The sequence below is a fragment of the Pelecanus crispus genome, chromosome 11 (genome assembly GCF_030463565.1).
Source record: "Pelecanus crispus isolate bPelCri1 chromosome 11, bPelCri1.pri, whole genome shotgun sequence".
Taxonomy (NCBI): domain Eukaryota; kingdom Metazoa; phylum Chordata; class Aves; order Pelecaniformes; family Pelecanidae; genus Pelecanus; species Pelecanus crispus.
The window spans coordinates 38004821-38024480 of record NC_134653.1 but is presented as its reverse complement, the minus strand read 5'-3'; the positions used below and the strand labels follow the sequence as shown (position 1 = coordinate 38024480).

Sequence of the window (19660 nt, the reverse complement as noted above, 5' to 3'; positions counted from 1 at the left end):
CTTTTATTTTGTGCATTTATTTTTAAACGGCCTCTTTTCTTAAACAGGGCAGCACTTAGCTGAGATGATAAACCATCTGCCCTCCACGTTGTCCCTAATAAGGTGACTGCGATATTGTCATCCTCATCTTACTAATGGCAAAGAAAGGCTAAATGACTAGCTTAAGGCCACAGAGTGAGAAAATTAGAATACAGGACCTCCTGACTCCCAGTCCTGTGCTCAGATCAGTAGACCATGCTGCCTTTGAGAGAGGTGAGATCTTCCCAGTTGTGTACTGTTACTAAAGCAAGAGCGTTCTGGGTGTGCCATGAAGGGGTGAGCACGGGATATGCTATAAAGAAGTAAGCACTGATGCAAGGACTTCTCACGGGCACACAGATTGCTTCAGAATGGTATATCTCACTGTGGCATCAGGCTCCCTGGAGCAACAGGTCTTTGGATGATTGTGGGCTGACACTAGGGTGCTGAGCAAATCATCATCACTTGGGGTCATCTGGGTTGATTTCCGGGGTTTGAGCTAGCACAACCTTCTTCTAATATTTGTCAGTGTAATTTCTTTCACTTTACGTGCTGGTAGGCTAGCATTGAATTAATCCCAAATGCATGCAGCAGAACTTCTCACAACAAGGGCTTGGGTGATCTCCATCCCCTATTTGACTCTAGTCTGCAGCTCATCTTACTCATCTGGGTTGTAAATGCTGGCTAAGCTAAGACTCAAACACCTCTCTTTGTCCAGGGGCTGGCAAGTAAGGCTGCACAGCACTCCTATGGGAGGTGCTAAAATGAGCCCTGCTAAGTGTTCTGCCTCCCGGACAACCTGTTCGGACGGACCATCGCTTCCACCTCTCTCTTACTTCTCTGACAAGCCCAAGAGCACGTGCAGTGCCCCTGTATCCAAGGCACTGAGTGGATTAGCTCCTTTATCTTTACTGTCTGTTATTTCCACTAACTTTTAGTTTTGCATTGAGCAGCAGATGAAGATGAAGACAAAGACGACGACTTCCGAGCTCCACTCTACAAGAATGTGGAGATTAAAGGAATCCAAGTACGGATGAAATGGTGTGCCACCTGCCACTTCTATCGTCCTCCACGCTGCTCTCACTGCAGCGTCTGTGACAACTGTGTTGAGGTAACAGTTCTGTTGATTATATGATCTGCTGGCTTTGCCTCGGTGATGGGGTTGCAGATACTACTGGAAACGTGCAGTTGGGTGCTTCGCCCAGTATTTCAGTTCTTGGAAGTTCCCAACCATAGCCTTGTTGAGGAACTCCTACTAATTAGTACCATTTGAAACATAGCCCTCAGTTATGATGTATGTTACATATGCAATAATGTTTGGTGTCAGCTTTGTTGCCAGTGATAATTAGAATAAAAATTTATAGTGCTGGCTGTGTCTTCCTTGAAGTAGCTAAGGGATCTTGAGTGTAAAAAAGGGGTGAATGGAAGAGTTCATGCAGAGGCAGAGTTCAGGAGAGTAGGAAATTAAGGGTAAACCATTGTAGCTTGTCATGTGTGAGCTTAAGGCTCATCATTTAATCTGGAAGAAACCGGTGCCTACATTAGTGGACAAGCAGAGAGGCTACAATGGTGGGTGAGCTTTAGGAAAACCAAGCTTGGAATTCAGCAAGTGGTTGTGCAGTCAATGGAAGGACCCCATGTTTGTTTCCACACCCCAGCTGAGAGCATGAACTCGTTCATGTTTCTAATGTTGGTCACTCTGAATTATGGGACTTTCATGTTTCTTGACAGCCCATGGGTCTTGGTGAGGTACACAGGATTTTAAAAAAATAACCCCCAAACAGTAAGATGTGCTTTTGGGCTATAAACATCTCCCAAACCTGTAAGTACAGAGTGCTGTATCCACAGCAGTGTATTGCCAGGAGGGATTTTTTTATTGCTGAGCTAAAAATTCCACTTCTTAAGGATCATTTCTGCTGCAAGGTCTGTTTTTTTCCCAATAGAAAGATGAAATCTTTAATATGTCTAAAATATATTCAGCTGTGCCATTAAAATGAAAGGAATTACTAATCAGAAAGGGAAAAAATACCAGTCAGCTGGAATGCTGTATACACCATCTTTGTCCTAATCCTCTTTGCCATAAGGAAGGGAATAGTCCCAAAGAAAGCAGCACAGTTATGTGTGAGAGAAAGGCTGCCTGGGTTTATCTTGTGTCAGTCATTTTCTCCTTCAGGGCAATATATATCTAAGTTATAATTATCTGGAAGCAGTGCTGTGCCTAGTAACCATCAATAAAAAGGACAAGGCTGTCCTGTTGTGGAAGGCCTTAGAAGGATGCAGGATTTGAGAAGATGAAGAGTAAGGAGCTGCCAAGGTCCCTGGGTAGAGGGGAGTAGACATAGCTATTCATAAGTTGTGTCACACAATTTCTTTAGACTGCTGTGAATTGTTGAATAGAGCTGGATTTTTTGTAGAAAGTCTGAGTCGTATATTCCTAGTTTTAAAACATAAATGTTTTTACTAATTCTAGATCCTGAGGCTTGTTTAGATGACGGTAAATTCTCAGTTGTCCCATGGAATTTCTTTCTTCTGCCCTCCCCAGTGAGTCAGCATGAAAATTCATTTTCAACAAATGAAGTTTCCTCAGAAAAAGATTGCTCAAAACTCACTGGTATAAACACTTGCAATTTCATGCTGCCATAAGGCTTCTGTTGGAGTCAGTTCTGCAGCAGAAATGAAAATGGGAGAAAATCCAGAAGTAACCTAAATAAAATAGCAGAGTGCAAGGTGACTCTGCCTAGCTCTCCAGAAGTTGCATTGATGGTTGATCAGTTGAATGTTCCTTACTATTGTGGTGAGCAAGTAAGAAGCTCTGCTTGTATAATTAAGTTATGGCTACTCTGGAGGAATATAGGCAAAAAGCATTAATGACTTCTGAATCAATAAATCATGGTCTTAAACAGCATGCTTTATTGATTCTTACGATGCTTATTTCCCACTCACCTGTCTGTTCTAGAAGAGCTTGAAGACAGTGATAGGAGCAATTCTGCTGGCTTTTCCATGTGGAACCCATTCAGAGTTTTAATTCACGTCTTTCCACTTTCAGTCTAGAATGTGCAATAAAAATTCTTTTCCCAAATATAAAACTTCTGAGCTAATTTGATAAAAATGAACAAACAACAAAAGCCAACAACGCTTGCAGAAATAAAATCAGTTAAAACCTAAAGCCTGCTGTGACCAGAGGGACACAAAAATGAATCTGTGACAAAAGTAGTCAGATTTTTGTTTTCTTTACTGAAGTGTTTAGAGTGGCTACTTACATAGTTTCATAATCTATAGATATTTTGGGCTGCATACAACCAGATTTGCATAATAGACATATGCTATGTCAGGATTTCAGATAGAGCCTGAAATGTCCTTTATTAAATTGCCCCTGTCATTTCCTAATGTGCTTTGAGAAAACTCTAATCCATTTTCTTGTATTTTGTAAGTTTTTGGTAAATACATTGTGCAAAACTTAAAAATACAAAAACCCCTTTGTCATCACTGAGGAATGTTTAAAAATAGTGTTACCACAAAAGAAAAAATAAACAATTAATTTGTTGGTGTAATAAGTGTGCAATATCTGTTCTGAAGAACACAGAAATAAGAAGGGTTTATTTCTTGCACCTGATCTTGTCTTTACGTCAAGAATAATCCCATTGAAGACAGTGGATTTACATGCTTATAAAACTGTGTATTTCCTTTCACCGTTTGGATATTGTTCCCTATCTCTCCCTTTCTTTGCAAGGATTTTGACCATCACTGCCCATGGGTCAACAACTGCATAGGACGGAGGAACTACCGCTATTTTTTTCTCTTCTTGCTGTCCTTAAGTACGCACATGGTTGGAGTATTCACCTTTGGGCTCATCTTCATACTAAACCATATCGAAAAGCTGGGAGCAGCTCATACTACCATTACGTATCCTTCTTTTTGGTCTTTCAAGACTCAAGGTGGTGGCCTTGAGGAAAATGTGAAAGACTGAATCTGAAGATTTGTCTTCCTGGAACTGGTGGACATCTACTCTTCTCCTGATCCCCCGTTGCTCTTCCTCTGTAAATGCTTCGTGCAGGTTTTCCTCTGTACCCATCTTACCTGTGAAACCATCGATGACCCCCAAAACTCTAGCTGACCTTTTGTCTATCTCAATCTTTGCCATGACAGCCCAGCAGAGAGATATGCCACCTTCCCAAATTTTACTTCCAATTGGGTGTGACTCTAAACTGCTGGGTACTGTTTACTGTATTTAAAACTCTGTTACTGTATTTTAAAGCAGGGTTTCTCCTGGAAGCAGTCCCCCTGCGTGCTAGTGTAATACACGAACGGCTGGCTCTCAGGGGTGCTACCCCTCTTGATAGACGAGTGCAGAATGGTCTTTACAATGAGTTCTCATTCTTTTTTAACCATCTCAAGGCTAAGGACCCAGGCTAGGAGCAGATGGACTTTGAGATAAAATTTAGTTAGACCTAATTAAAGGTGAGGGACACCCTCCCTATTTCCAAGGGTGGGGTTTTTTTTTTCTGCTTTTCCTCCCCTCTCCTTCATAGCCTCTTCTTCCCTTCACTCATCCCAGTTTCTTTAACTCCCGGATACAGAATGGCCGTCATGTGCGTGGCTGGGTTATTCTTTATTCCAGTCATTGGTCTCACTGGCTTCCATATTGTGCTAGTGGCCCGAGGGCGCACAACGAATGAACAGGTAAGAAGCAATCCTTTTTCTGTGTTTGTGGCTAAGATGTTGAGTTGGGAAGGAAAGTAAGCAAGTCAGCTTGAGTAAGGCAAAAAAATTATCCTAATCTTAACAGTAAGAGCTACTGCTCGAGCTACTGCTTCGGCTACTGGAGCTTTTGTGAAGATCTAGGAAGATTGCCTAGTTTTTTATTTTCAGACTTTTTTCTTGAATGCACTACAAGCAAAGATTTCCCCCTTCTAACCGCAAAGGATTATCTCAGGCTTATTTAGCATTTAAAATCTACTCATGGCCTTGAAATAGGTTTTATGTGGTAAGTATCGTCAACACCAGAAGTTCAAATTTATGAGTCAGACTGAACAGACCATGAGATTGAATGGAAGAAAGAAAGGAAAAGATTAAATCATGCTTTTGCCCTGTCTCCTGATATTTTGAACTCCCCCAGCTAGCCCACACTGCACATAATAAGGGCTGAGCTAGCTCTTTGTGTCTCTCTCTTTGTCTCTCTCTTGTTCTCATGCGTATGTGCACATGCACACGGAGAGGCTATTGGACCTAACTTGTTTGGCTTCTACCCAAACCAAGTGCCAACATGACGTCTTGTGCCAAAAAACATGTAAAACTTCAGTTTCCCTGCAGTCACTTGAACATATGTGATCCACAGCCCCTGTGTGGGTGATCCAGATATGCACGTGCATATCAGTAGCATGATGTGGGGGACAGAGGTCTAGCCATGGGACCGATAGCGTGCCCCTGCCATTCGTAAGGGGTAGCTCAGTTAGAAAGCTTGGCACTGGGTCACGCAGCGTGCCAGGCAGCTGCAGACGGCGTTTTCAGCTTTCTTCCCAAGGCTGATTAATTGTGTGCACTCCAGTGCTTCATCGTTTCACAGCTCCAGCTCCAAAGCGCCCCTCACACATCTGGGGGTTTTTTTCGCTTTTTTTCCCACATCACACCTTTTTTTCACTTTTTTTTTTTTTTTCAAATGCATTTTTACTGTTTTTGTGTCTATGGGTGCTCTCTAGCTCATGCTGAGCAGTGTGCTGTTCTGGCTGTCCTGCAGGCTGAGGCTTCATGCTTATGTAGCTTGTATGGCTGCTGTGCAGTCTGAGTGTTGAAAACATCTGTCTGAGGCCAGGCCTTCGTAAACTGGGACGGGATTGTCTCCTGTCCCACAAGAGACAATAAAAACTTTTTTCCAGAGTAGTGTGGGAGGTTAACATAAGCGAAGACTATGAAGTCATCCCGAATTGTTGCCTAACGTGGCCTTTGAACAAAGCAGGCTTACCATGGCTGTAAATCTTTTAAATGCTTTTCTCTGTCCTGCTTGGAATCAGCTGCTCTTCATTTTAAGATTGATTTTGGCCACTTATTATGTTTGATAGTGCTAACAATAGTAGCATGAAACCCAGGGCATTTCGGTCTCATAACCCAAATCATGGTCTGCCTTAGGCTTGTCTTTATGCAGTGATGAAAACTGTCATTAAAATTTTAGGCTGGGGAGAAAGGAAAAATTTAAATTTAAAAAAAAAAAAGTAAAATTTAACTTCTTGTGTTTGTGGCTACACTAACATTTAGGAAGGTTGAATTTTGTATTTAACTTGATTGAAATTGTTTACAATGAGGGTGATGAGGCACTGGCACAGGTTGCCCAGAGAGGTGGGAGATGCCCCATCCCTGGGAACATCCCAGGCCAGGTTGGACGGGGCTCTGAGCCCCCTGCTCTGGTTAAAGCTGTCCCTGGCACTGCAGGAGTTGGGATGGATGGGCTCTAAAGGGCCCTTCCCACCCAAAGTGTTCTATGATTCTATGAAATAGCTATTGGAAAATGCATCCTAGCTTGGTTTGGTTTCCTGAGCTACCAAACCACTTGAGATTAATTCATCTTCCCATGCCATTTTCTGAAAATTAAATATAATCTGGTCTTAATTTCTGTTTAGTCATATGTACTGCCTATCTGTAACTGGAGGATGGGTGTTGCCAGCCTTCAGGTCCCTTTCAAGGGAAGCATGTCTAAGTAATTAGAGCACCATACCAGGAGTGATGGATATGAGATCTGCTCCTGGCTTTGCCACTGTTTTAAAACATTCACTTTTCTCATGCAGTCTCAGTATTGATTCTTTTTTCTCACACTGTTAGTTATCTGCTGTCAGCTTTCCAGTTACAATATGCTCAGCTACACTTGTCCTCTTTTCCCAGGACATTTTATAGGCCAGTGGTACAGACATTTTTGGTGTTTTACTGCAAATTTTTGGTTATTTGTTCATTCTGGAGTCCATAGCTTTAGAGCATTCATGGTAGGCAGACTGTGATTTAGGAGTACATAGTGGCTGAGTTTAGATGTTTGTGAGCTTTCTGAATGCCTCTGGAAGTCTTTTTTGGAATCAAAATAACCCATAACCCAACATCTGCTCATATCCTGGTATTTTTAGTTTCTGAATAGAGTAAATAAATATCCTTCCTTCTGAGACTGCTTTCTATCAGTGGATTTCAACTACTTTGGAAACCAAATTGATATAATTAGTAATGTAATCTGTGAGTTAGAGAAATTTTATTTTCATATTGTGTTTGAGAAAATGGGCACGGAGATATGAAGTGCTTTGCCAGCATCTGGCACAAGTCAGCTTAAGCCCAGGATTGAATGCAGCTGTGCCAAATGTCCCAGGCCCATGTTTTAGTCATCAGGTTACTCTTCCAAGACTCAGAACTTCCAACATTTCTCTCTTGGCCTTTTAAAGAGTTTTATGTTATATCAAAGAGGCCAGCATAATATATTGCAAAATCATTTAATCGTTGTTATTTTATGTGCAAGTAATTAAAGTGTTTCTGGTACTCTGTAAACTTGTTGCTAGATCAGAACTATGAGTTGATTAAAATGCATTACTTGTGAACAGCAACAGTAATGCTTTTAATGGCAACCACTATTAATCTCTCTGGCTTTATTGGTATTTATCCCCATATGGTTACTTTCAAGTATCTGCCTGTGGAGTACAAACCCTTTATAATGCTTATGAAGCTTTGAATGGATCCCGCCAGTCTAATGACGCTTGGCTTTTATTAAACTAGCTCATTTCCAAGCGAACATCATAATCACCAGGGAGTTCCTGGCACCCTCCCGCATAAGGCAGTGGTTTGTACCGCTTGCCACTAGGGATGGGAGGCTGATAGAGAGGAAACGTTGATCTCATCCAACATTATGAATGTTGAATTGACATTCCTGTTTGTTTGGAGGGGACTTGCCAAGGCAGAGGAGTGGAAGCGACAGGAGAATGGAAGGGACCAAAGCAGGATGTCTGGCTGACAGCAGGCATGAATCTAATGCAGGAGCAGCATGGAGAGATGAACCTGGCCACTTTAAAACCCAGTCATGTTGAGCTCACTGCCCTTTTGGGAAGGGAACTGTAGTTGGTGTGCCTCCTAGGTAAAAGTATCTGATGGAGGTTGTGTGTTAGAGCCGGAGAGAGGAAGGGCAGCATTCAAAAAAAACTATCTGTTTGGGAAGGGCAGTAGGGTCAGAGCAAGGCATACTTGTTCTTGGCTTTCTGAGGGTTGGATGATGGCTTTCATATAACCAGAGGTTTGAGCACTGTCCTGAATGTTTCCAGGTGACAGGTAAATTCCGTGGGGGAGTGAATCCTTTTACCCGGGGATGCTGCGGAAACGTGGAACATGTGCTCTGCAGCCCCTTGGCTCCCAGGTAAGAGAAACGCTCTCAGCTGGGAATGAGGGAGGTAGAGTAGTTGTTGGGACAGAGGAAGAAAGTGTGTTTGGTTGGGCTCACAAGTGAAAGACCATTGATGAAATAACAGGGAAGTAAAGCAAAACACTCCTGAAGGCAGGGTTCTGTCATAGCTGCTTCACTGTTGCATGGCTGTAACCTGTCCAAGCAGTTGCTTTCTTAATGTAATTCATAACCCTCATCCCAGAAATGTTTATTTGGAATGAGCATGTCAAATTATATCAAGAGCTGATACCTTTGTCTTCACCAACTTGTTTATCCAGTGGATTTCGGTAACGAGGTAAGTTTCTGTATATTATCATATTCCCAACACGACTTTTTGCACTGTATAGTCAATGTCCAGGTATTCTGGTCTGCTGGAGAAAAGGAAGGAATCAAAAATCAGCCTTTCTCCTTAAGACATAAATCTAATTCAAGGCTGCTGTGGTTTTCAATCTCACTGGCACTTTCATTATCATAAAACAGATTTTCAATGAGGTCTACATCATGGAACTTGGGATTTTATTTATGGCTTTCTATTTTGGGGGAAATGGATTTATCGTTTCACATTTTGCAATCAGGTTTTTAATGCAATAGATGGAGTATAAATATCCTAGGTGCTGAGCTGTCCAGCCTGCAAACATGTTAATAATCATACTACAAGAAGACTTATTTGAGCCTTTTCAGGGTGTTGAGCAATTCCAGACCCTGACACTATTATCTGCCTTTTTTTTTTCCTTTGCTATGCAACAAATAAATCCTAAAAGACTGTTTAAGTGAAGACACTGGAATAGCTGCTTCTCAGACTTAAACAAAATGTGAAAATCAGGTCAAGAAACTTTGAGAGAGCCAGTTATTAGAAGTTGGGAGACACTCCTGTTGAGAGGGGTGTCAGTAATAGCATCATGGCTATTCTCAGACTTTCAGCAAGCAGAATGTTTGTGTTTTGTGAAGACCTGTTCAAATTGTCCTGTATGTTGAAAGTCACTGAGCCGTCACTACTAGAATGTCCTATTCACTAGATGAAACAGAGAAGGCTTGTGTGTGTGTTGATATTTATGCATTGTACAGCCACTGCCCAATTGCACTTACAGAATTCCAGTCCACTGCAAATAAATGAGATATCTCAAGTCAGCCATTTCCCTTTAGATTTGTTGCTTCCTATAGACCTGTGTGTTTCTTTCCCCTCCATTTATTTGAACACTCTAAACATGCTACAGAAACAAGTCACCATGTGGCAAGCTAGAACAGACAGCACATCATCTTCGCCATGTTAACTCCCCACGTGCTGGGTCTTATTCCCCCAGTCACCATCTTCCACTGCAGGGAAGCTGTTTCATGTTAACTAGGCAAGATCTAGTAAATAGCTTCCACTGGTGGTAGGCCTCTCTTTCTCTCTTCATGTGAACTGTGCTCTTGTCCATCAGTGCTTCAAAAATTGCTTGGGTTTTTTAATGCATCCTCTCCTTTTGGTCGCTAAAAAACCCATTGATCTTTTTATTGCTTTTTAATTATTACATCCATTGAAATAAACGGAGTGTGCTTACCTAGATTCTGACATGTTCTTAAATCATAACCTGGAAGCAGGAAGATTTCCTTGTCTTTATGCCTCGTTCTTAGGTTACTGTTTATTTTAATGATGACTGTTGAACAATTAATCAGGTACATAGTTGAGCCCAAGAAAAAGCAAGCTGTGAGTGTGAAGCCTCCTTTCTTCAGACCTGATTTATCTGAGCGACAGATCACAGTGAAGATCAGTGACAACGGGATCCAAGCCAACCTCAACCGGAGCAAGGTAAGGTAACCTTCAAGTGCTGCTTTTGAAGAGCATGGATTGAGCATTACCAAGCCTGGGAATGAGTTTGTCATTGAAAATCGCTTTGAGATGATGCATTTTTTTGAGAAAATGATAGAGGTTGAGTCCTTGTCGTATACTTCATCCTCTGAAAGTAACGCAGGTTCAGTAACAGCAGCTCGTGATCCAGTAACAGCCCTTTTTGCAGCTCTATAATAGAATGCCTCTGGGCATCTTTTGGAAGAGGTGGCTGTTCTTTGCAATACTTTCTGTCCCAAGAGTTGCCACCTCTTGGTCTTCAAATTAATTTTTAACGAACCTAACACTGTGTGGGAACCCTTGTAACACCAGGTCAGCTGTTCTACTTCAAAGAAGGTTTTGAGCTGCAGGAAGGTTTGCGGTCCCCTGAAAGGAATATTGGCTCAGAAGCTGAGTTCTCTTCTCACCTCTTCTTTTTTAGTTTCTCCTGGCATGAAATAGAAGGATTAATCATATAAAAAGTGGATTCAAAAGAAGCCACCTTGCAAGATTTTTGTGGATAATTACTTGTTACACTCTTTGTGTAGTTACTTGCTGAGAGCTGCTTGGAAAGTTGCTGAAAAATGCTAGAAAACACCATTGTCTGCTGCCACATATTAGCTAGCGTGATGATAATGTTATTTAGCATGCCAAGTAGGCTAGGATAGTGCATTTAAAATTATACTGGCGTGTTACGACAATGCTAGTTTTATACATGACAGTCCTTGTCTGCAGTGGATGCTAAATCATGTTTGTCATTATAGGTATAGGTAGTTCTTGCTCTGTGGTACATCCGGCACTCTGACACATGCTGTTATTTCACCAAGTTGCAGGGAGTGATTGATTCTTTGGTCATTTTCAGTCTAAAATTAGCCTGGAAGGTCTGGAGGATAAAAGCATGGATGTACAACCACCTCTCCCGCCCAAAGGAGATCCAAGCAAGTACTCTGAGCTAAAAGGGCAGCTGGGGACCAGTGAAGGTATAGTTGCATGATCAGTGTTTTATTTTTACTAATAAGAAAATATTTCAGTCTCTTTAAAAGGCTTCTGGTATTCTTTCAAAACAGTAATGGGATCTGGATGAAGGGTTTTTTCCTATTTATAGGGGTTCTGAGCTAGGGGAATAAGCAGCAGGAAAGGGAGGAAAAAGGCAGCTTGAAGTGGTTCATTCAAGCCTAGGTTGGATATTTCATATCAGTTTCGCAGAGTTTTTAAACACCTTCTTAAATTTTTTATCAATTTTAAAATGAAAAATGTCATTTTGAACTAAGGAGTCAGAAATATGAGCATGAAATGCTTAGGCATTACAAACAATCATTTATGAAAATGTGAAATTAAGGCTTTGATACTATTAAAAAAACTTTTTTTTTTTTAAAGACAAAACTAGTAGCTGAATTCAACCCAAATATCTAGTATTTCAAATTATGGCAAAATTACTACTCATCAAAATATGTCACCCCACTTAATATATTATACCTTGTTTCTTTTCTTTAGATTGCTGATCTGGCAGCAATGTACTGTTACTTCCACAGGGGACCCATTGATTTTGGTGGAATTCTGCACAAAAGTGCTGCAAGTTTTAGTCTTTCCAGAACAGGTCCGTTTGCAGAGGACCATGGATAGCAAGGAATTAGGGATGATAGTTTTCTGTCCACACATTTTAATAGAAAGTCTTTTTTTTTTTTTTTTTCTTTTACAGAAGGTGGCCTTTCACCCAAACTTATCAGCCCTCCTACACCTGCCATGTACAAGTATCGACCGGCTTTCAGCAACAATCCCAAAGTCCACTACCATGCTACAGCTGAGCAGGTGAGCCAGCCTGGGAGAATCTGCTCCCAGCCAACACCAGGCAGCATGGAGCTGAGGATAAATTCACCGCAGGGCTCTAGTGAATGTCAGAGTGTAAAAGTAAATAACAACACTTGGCATTGTTGTGCGATAGTGTGCATTCTCACTGTGCTCCTTATGAAAACATGTCTGCTTTCGCAGCTTTCCTCTGTTGAGCTTGACACGTCTGTCCTGCTGACAGGCGTGCGCTGCTGCTTTACCAGTGTCTTGGCCTGATCCTGAGATGCTGAGAAGTGTCACCTCCCATTGGCTTCTCCTGACATAGGTGCCAACGCACGTTCACTTCAGAGGGAGCTGGGCATGCTTAGCGCTTTTCTGGATCAGACCCTTTAGCCAACAGACAACAAGCTCAGTGGTTCATTAAGATGTCAGCTTGCAAAACAGAAAGAACTTTGAAAGCATCCCAAGAGATATTTTAGTTAAAATTAATGGAAGATGCCTCAGTCTGACCTTCCTTAGCACCTTCTCAGTGCATTTGGGTTATATGGGGGGGAAAAAAAAACTTCCTAACACTTGGCACCATTTCCTCCTATCAAAAAAACTGAGGTCCAAACAATTAGAGAGAGTTGCTCTGGAATTTTGACTGTTTTCTCTTTTGCTTAGGAGTTTTGAAACAGTTTACACTGCTTCCTTTGAAAGCAGAGTGCAAAACTAAGCCCACTGCTAATAGGCTTGTTTTTCTCACTTATTTCTGGTGGTTTTGTCGCAACTATTCCTTGGTCCCCCAGGACCTGAGAACAGCAGTTTGAAAATCACCGGTCTAACTTGTATATTTGCAATATGCATCCAAGTCTTCGCACACCAGTGGAGATACCCTTAAAACACACATACCACACACAATGCAGTTGTCTTACAATTTATTTCATCAGGTCCTCCGATGTCACCCCTGCAATAACAAGAAGGGGGTGATATAAGTAAGGAAAGGAAAATATGGTAGAGAGATATAACTGACTGCAGCAACACTGGAATAAGACAGAATGTTCCTTAAATGGTGAAGAAAACTTTTCTAGTATCATCCTTGTTTTGAAAAGAAAGATGGTGATAGATGGTGGAATTCCAGCTACTACCAAGTTTGGGTTTTAGTCTTACTGTAATAATTGTCAATCTTATTCTCTGGATTTGTCCACTTAATGAAGAAAAGATTGGCTTATGAAAGGGAACATAAGAACAACAGTGTGGTCACTGTATCCAAAAAGTTTAATATCCTATCATCTGCACTTTATTACATGAAAAATGGCTTGACATCCAATTCAAAATATTCTGTTTACAGGCATCAGCTAGCAATTTTGAGCTGTGTAAGCAACAGTATTTTGGGTCATGAGGCCAAAAGTCAGAGAGCCGTGGAAGGCAAGCTTGTTTTATTCATTCAGTAACTAGCCATAGATGCAATGTAGATACAGGAGAGATTTTAAGTAGGCCAGGAGACTGGGCAGCGCTGTGAAATCGTAACAGCGTACAGCATCTTCATTCTGAGGGTTGCTGTTTCAATACGAACCTAAAAAGGTGTTGTTACTGTAGGCTGACTAGTGTGCATACAATCAGCTTTGTGGACTTGTTCAATTTTATAGTAGTCACAATTTTCTAGTAGTCAAGTGGGAATATTATGAAAATGAGTTCACTTGGCAAGCTGGTAGGATAGCATGTCTTTGTCTGCCAAGCCGTATCTAAGTGTAAGGTACAGGGGGAAAGAGACTAGCGGGGGTGAGGAGTATCATGTTGTCTCTTCTGTATCAGTTCTTCAGCCTGTCAATGTAATTCTGCTTCTGAGCAGTGAAAGCTGTTAGGAAGGAAGGATCAGGGCACAAGGATAAGTAGCACAAATACAAGCTATGTCATTGCTCTCTCCTCCGCCTTTACAGGCTGTCACTTGGTCTCCTTTTTCCATGGGAGGCCAAATTCAGCACCATGCTTTAGAAGATAGTGAGCTGTTTTGCGTATTTCCCTATCTTCTAGCTCAAAGAAAAAAACTTGAAGAAAAAATCAGAATAAAACAGATTTTTGCCAGTTAGGCTTTTTTGGATAGTTGTCCTCTAAAAGAAATTAGATGAAGAACAAACTGCATTGACTGCATTTCTGATTAAATATGTGGCTGATAATAATTCTTCATTTGCAGAGCCAATGTAGCTAATTTATTGTGCATTATGGCAGACTCTCTCTTAAAAATATCAGCAAAAATTATTTGCTTGGCACAGAATGGCATTTTAAGTGAACAGAACTGTAAGGAATCTTTCATAGAGTAAACCAAAGTGAAGTCCTATCTGTTTTCAGTGCACATAAATAAATTATGGCCTACGTTTCCTTCTCTGATGTGGCCGCTCTCTCCGACACAGGCAATAAAAAAGAGAAAATTGCTTCATTTTGTTGTCTAAATGGTGGGAAGGAGCCTCTCTGCTTTAATTAAGCTTAGGTGCTTAATTTTGAAGACCTATGACCAGAAATTCAGAATTACTGAATATTCATAGCTCTGAGTAAAGAGGATAAGAGTGTGCTGGTCCCCAGTGTGTTGAAATGAAGCCTAAAGTATTTCTGACTCAGCATGCAAAACCAGACATCCCTCAACTCAAGAGCTATTTGTAGAAAAGTTGAAGTGCTTTTTCCAAGGGCAGTATTATCAGATTGCAATCTGATTTACCCTGACTGAGACTTGAGTCTCAGTTTAGAAGGTCTCTCATTTTGTGTTTTCGGTGCCCATGTATTGACATATCTATTACTGTCAAGATTATTTAGCACTTATTGTGAATAACTCCTCCTTGCTTCTAAGGTGCTTATCCGTATGCTGAACAGGAGTTAGGAGATTCCTTGTAATGAACCTGTGTCATAGCTGGGCTGAGAGTCTGAGAAGACCTCCAGCTCTTTTCTTCCCGTGCACTCACCATGGAGAGCAAACCTCTACCGTCGTATCATTGGCTTCTGTTTCTCATATTCACCTCTGTTTTAGATCACCATGCAGGAGGGACACAGTCAAGGGGCTCTGATAGAAGAGGATGGCAGGAGCCTTGATTACCAGTCCGAACCCAGCCTGGACATCCCCAGCTACCGGAAGAGCTCCCTCCACAAGACCTATCAGTCTTCCCCGCTCCAGATAGATTCCTTTGCCATCAATTCACGATCCCTGAGCCTGAAATCTGCTGGTAGGAAGGGGACAGACAAGGTGGCCCTTCATCCAATGAAGTCTGAAGGGGCGGCTTCCACCCCTTACAAAAGCATCTTTTCTCCCAATTCCCTGTCTAACAGAAATGGGAGTCTTTCATATGACAGTTTGCTAAACCCCATGTCGCCCTCGGGGAGGAAGTGCATCGCCCATTCTGCGGTCAGCTCCATTGGGTACCACTCCCCATATTTATCAGCCAAAATGTGCCATCTACGGGGGAGCGAGCTGCAACGCCAACCACCGCAGAGCTTCAGCCCAGTGCTGGGGGGTCCAGCTCCACATCAGCGAGACCCCTCCCCAGTCCGCTATGATAACCTTTCCAAAACCATTATGGCATCCATCCAGGAGAGGAAAGAGATGGAAGAGAGGGAGAAGCTCCTCCACTCGCACCCCGATTCAGTGTTTGCAGACTCGGGTGTCTATGACACCCCTAGCTCTTACAGCCTTCAGCAAGTCAGCACGCTCTCTGAAGACCCACGCAGCATGGCAATGAGATACGGATCTAGAGACAATCTGATGGCTGCTACCAGTTTTAGCACAAGGAACCCTATACTGCAGTCCTCAGTGTCTTCACTCTCAAGTGCAATGACAAGAGCACCAAGGACTTCCACAACCTCTCTGCAAGCTGATTTAGCCAATAATAACGTCCAGTCCCATCAAGCACTACAGGGCAGGGTGAGCAATGGCTCCTACAAATCCCCAGGCCACCAGGTCCCGTCATCCCCCACAGGGATGCCTAGGTCACCCTCTTACGGAGGCCCGAAGGCTGTCTCATTTGTAAACACTGTGGAAATTACAGAGGTGCAATCAGTGGGAGCACAAAGGTATGTACTGCTTTAGGTGCTGCTTAGCAGTGTGAGTCTGTTCACAAGCAAGTGCAGGGCGCTGCGCTGGAGGCACGGCCCAGATTACGTGTTCACTGTAGGCCAGCGAGGGTGGGAGGTTTGTGGGTGCTCTTCAATTCTGTGACACCATTATTGCAACCTCATTGTGACAAAATGTTTGCACATTTGCTGTAACTTGAACTGCAGGTGGTCAATTAAGTTGTGAAAGTTGCAGCTATTTAGTGTCTTAGCTGAATTGGATAATTATTTGCAAGATAGGAGGCAGATTATCCCTCCCGTTACACGTAAAAATGCGGAGCTGTTTTAGTTTGCAGCCTAAAGGGAGGCTGGACCCAGCCATTGCTTGGACACAGAGGCAAAGCTGGGATCACAGCACGTGCAAGCATCCCCTGCACTAAGGGAACAGGGGCTGAGACCCGTCCTGGCAATGGTGCTTGGCATAGAGCTGTGTATTTAGCTGTATTGAGCATCCCAAAGTACAGAACTGGTGATAAAAGCACAGACGATCTTGGCATTACCTCAGGGCGACAGTGTGGGGAGAGAGAGGATTTGTTGTGCTGAAAGCCTGAGTAAGTGGTATCTGAGCAAGATCCTCAGCTGCAGCTTCTGCATGCACTTACCTTTCTTTCTCTTCCTTCTGGAGACTATAAGGCTTGAAAGTTTGAGAAGAGCTACATTATCCTGCCGAGGATGCAGTATTTCAACCAAGCTGGGGCCTGGACAGCTCATCAGAAATAACTAGGTTTTCTTTGCATCTGGCACTTCCTGCACTATGCTCTCCTGTGGTTAAGGTCCCAGGTTTCTCACTCCGATATTATCCAACATTTTGGGGAAAGTTACTGAAATATGGGAGAACCATTATTGTAGGTCTGCTGAAGTTTAGTGCCAGCAAGTTTTTCCTCAACGTTTTCCAGTGAATTGTAGTTGTTAAGATGATTTGTCTACTGGTGGAAGATCTAACTTTCAGGAGGTAGACAGCCCTTTTTTCCTCTTCATACGTAGTAAAGAAATGATTCTGTTTCAGTGAAAGAAGACCTGTGGACTTTCTTTTGCCTCTCTGCCCTCTGTTTGAGACCTGGACATGTCAGCTGCTGCTGTAGAAAGATGCTAATATCAAAAGCTGTTTGCTTTTTCTTAGTCTCTGGTTCTTGGTTATGCTGTCAGTCTGTTGGTCCCACTGCTTTTACACTGTGCTTGTTTGAAATGTAGAGCCTGTAAATTCACTTCAGTCCAGCTCTTTGAAGTACTGAAAAATACAGTGTCTGGCAAAAGTGGTCTAGCTATTAAAATAGCTACAGATGCCATCGGATGTTAAAGAAAGTTGCAGACATGATACCATTGCAGAGGATCTTTTTTACTGAAGTCCCTAAAGTCAAGTCAAGTAGCTAGATTAATAAATAGCTAAATAAACTGGGAAGTTTTTTACCTAGTGAAGTAAACCTCCCACAGGCACTCTGTGCTTTGTAAACCTAGCACATTTTCTGTCAGTAACACTCCAAATGACATTCCCTTCTCCCTTTTCCCCCAGTGCTCCCCAGCTCCTTTCTGCCTTGTTTCAGGAGGCAGACTGTGTTCTTCAGGAGAATTTCAGCACTGAATTAGGGCTGTTATAATACTTCAATGAGATAAATGTAGAATTTGGTCCCTGCACATTTCGGCCATTTGGCGATACAGCAGCGTTTTACGAAACCACGTAATTTTTTTTTTTTTTTAATTTATGTATGTGTGTTTTGCTGGTTCAGATACCTGCAGCTCCATTCTCTAGTGCAAACAGAGCTAAAATGCGTAGCAGAAGCCGGGCTGGTGTGAGCTGGACCTGCTGCTCCAGCTCCCGGGTACAGCTGCCAGACCAGGTTGCCCCATAAAAAGCATTTTTAGTTTAGGAGCTATTCTGAGCCTGTCAAAAGCCATGTAAAAGTCCGGGGTACTTTGTTTACAGATGTAAAGGAAGAAATTGCCTTTTGAATACAGTTAATCCGTCAAACCCTCTGGCCTCCAGAAGAAGTTAGGGTGGTCCAAAATAGCTCAGGCTGCCTCGGTTTGCAGGCAGACAGAAAGTGTCCCGGCCCCATGTCACTGCTGCTGGCACGAGCCAGCCTTAAACTCCAGACGGAGGCAGACCCAAGCAGACACCACGGTGCAGGAGTGAGATGTGAGAGCACAGCAGACCCCGGCTGGGCTGGCGCTTCCAGAACGTACACAAGTTCTTTGGTAGGCTTTTATCTAATTACTTCGTGAGTCCTGGGGACGAGACATATTAAGCTTTAGTGTGTAGTGGCCTAGATTTAAAAGATCTTTTGAGGAAAGCCTGTTGTCCATGCTCCCCGGCGGTAGGTCATAAGAAAGGAAATTATTTTAAAGAGTCCGTCCGGAATATGGTCTTTAATTACAGACATCTTAGAGTGCTTCCTGACTTGATTCAGTTTGTGTCTTCTGTCATAAAGCAGTCTTACGCTTCACCTCTCTCATGTCTTTCAGAGATGAGCAACAGAATTTTGTTTAACTGGATATTTAACGGGGAAGTGTTTTTTCTGAGTATTTTATTTCTGATTGCAAGACACAATTTGGCATAAGGTCAACAGTGGTAAAAGTGAAACCCTCCTGCGTCCTACAAATGCTTATGCAATTAGTTTGGTTCAAGAAAGCATTTAAGCAAGTAGCTGAATGAACAAATATTAGCGGGGTCTGATCCACCAACCTAATGGCCAAATGAATTCTCTCATTTCAGTGGCTTTTCATCAAGTGTATTGGCTTCAGCCAGGTTGCTCCCATGCTTGAATATTTTGCAACACTGGGACTCAGGGTAACAGGGGTAATTGTTTATCCTGAATGAAGCCATTCTGCTATCACGCTTTGGTTCTAACATTGCTTCTTTTGATGTTTCTTTTGGTGCAGGGATGACATGCAGTTGAAGACACCTCACAGTAAAATAAATGGACAGCCAAAAGGAATATCCAGGTTGGGTTCAACATCAAGTTCCCAGGGGACGCCTGTCAGCCCTGCTAGACACTCAAATGTTAAGAAGGTGTCTGGAGTTGGTGGAACAACCTATGAAATTTCAGTGTAAAATAAAATTAATTAAAGAGCCATCCACTCAGCCAGCCATGAAGCTAGGAGCACTGTGAAGACTCAAATAACAACCAAGAAGGAGCAGCAGCAGCCGGCCACTCTCCTTTTCTTGTTTTGGGTTTGTTCTGTTTTCATCTTTCTCTTTTGGCCAAAAACCAGCTGCAGCCTTATTCTTGAGGGAGTAAAATTGTACAGTCCATCAGACTCTTCCTGAACCGACGGGCAGGAACTGGCTACAACCTAACACCACAACCACAGAGAGGATTTCTTTCATGCAAGAGAGCGCTAAAGCCATTGTGCGTGCGTCTGTCCAACAAACCTGTCGCATACCAGTTGTGCTGTGAAAAAGTACGGTCAGTCCAGGATCATTCAGTTTTTCCCATGCCCCTTCCCAGTTCTTCTGGCCAGCGACGTGTCCGGCAGGAGTCAGAGGCCCAACTGCTGTTTTCCTAGCGACATGGAAAGCAGGCTGCCTGTGCTGGGCAGTCCGCGTGTGCGAGAACTCCTCTGTGTCCCCCAGGCGTTGC

The 19660-nt window shown here is 42.6% G+C and overlaps 1 protein-coding gene across 3 annotated transcripts in view; it reads left to right on the top strand.

Moving 5' to 3' along the window:
• ZDHHC8 (zDHHC palmitoyltransferase 8) overlaps positions 1-19131 on the top strand; it is a 111421-nt gene extending 92290 nt beyond the window's left edge. Inside the window, exons 3-12 of one of the 3 annotated variants that reach the window (XM_075718841.1) lie at positions 972-1129; positions 3749-3921; positions 4596-4698; positions 8295-8386; positions 9715-9756; positions 10070-10202; positions 11083-11200; positions 11920-12029; positions 15007-16043; positions 18960-19131. In XM_075718841.1, the coding sequence (XP_075574956.1) occupies positions 972-1129; positions 3749-3921; positions 4596-4698; positions 8295-8386; positions 9715-9756; positions 10070-10202; positions 11083-11200; positions 11920-12029; positions 15007-16043; positions 18960-19131 (2138 nt within the window). Of the gene's footprint in view, positions 1-971; positions 1130-3748; positions 3922-4595; positions 4699-8294; positions 8387-9714; positions 9757-10069; positions 10203-11082; positions 11201-11919; positions 12073-15006; positions 16044-18959 lie in introns of all 3 variants that reach the window. The other 2 variants (XM_075718843.1, XM_075718842.1) reach the window with 2 other exon arrangements.
• The last annotated feature ends 529 nt before the right edge of the window (positions 19132-19660 follow it).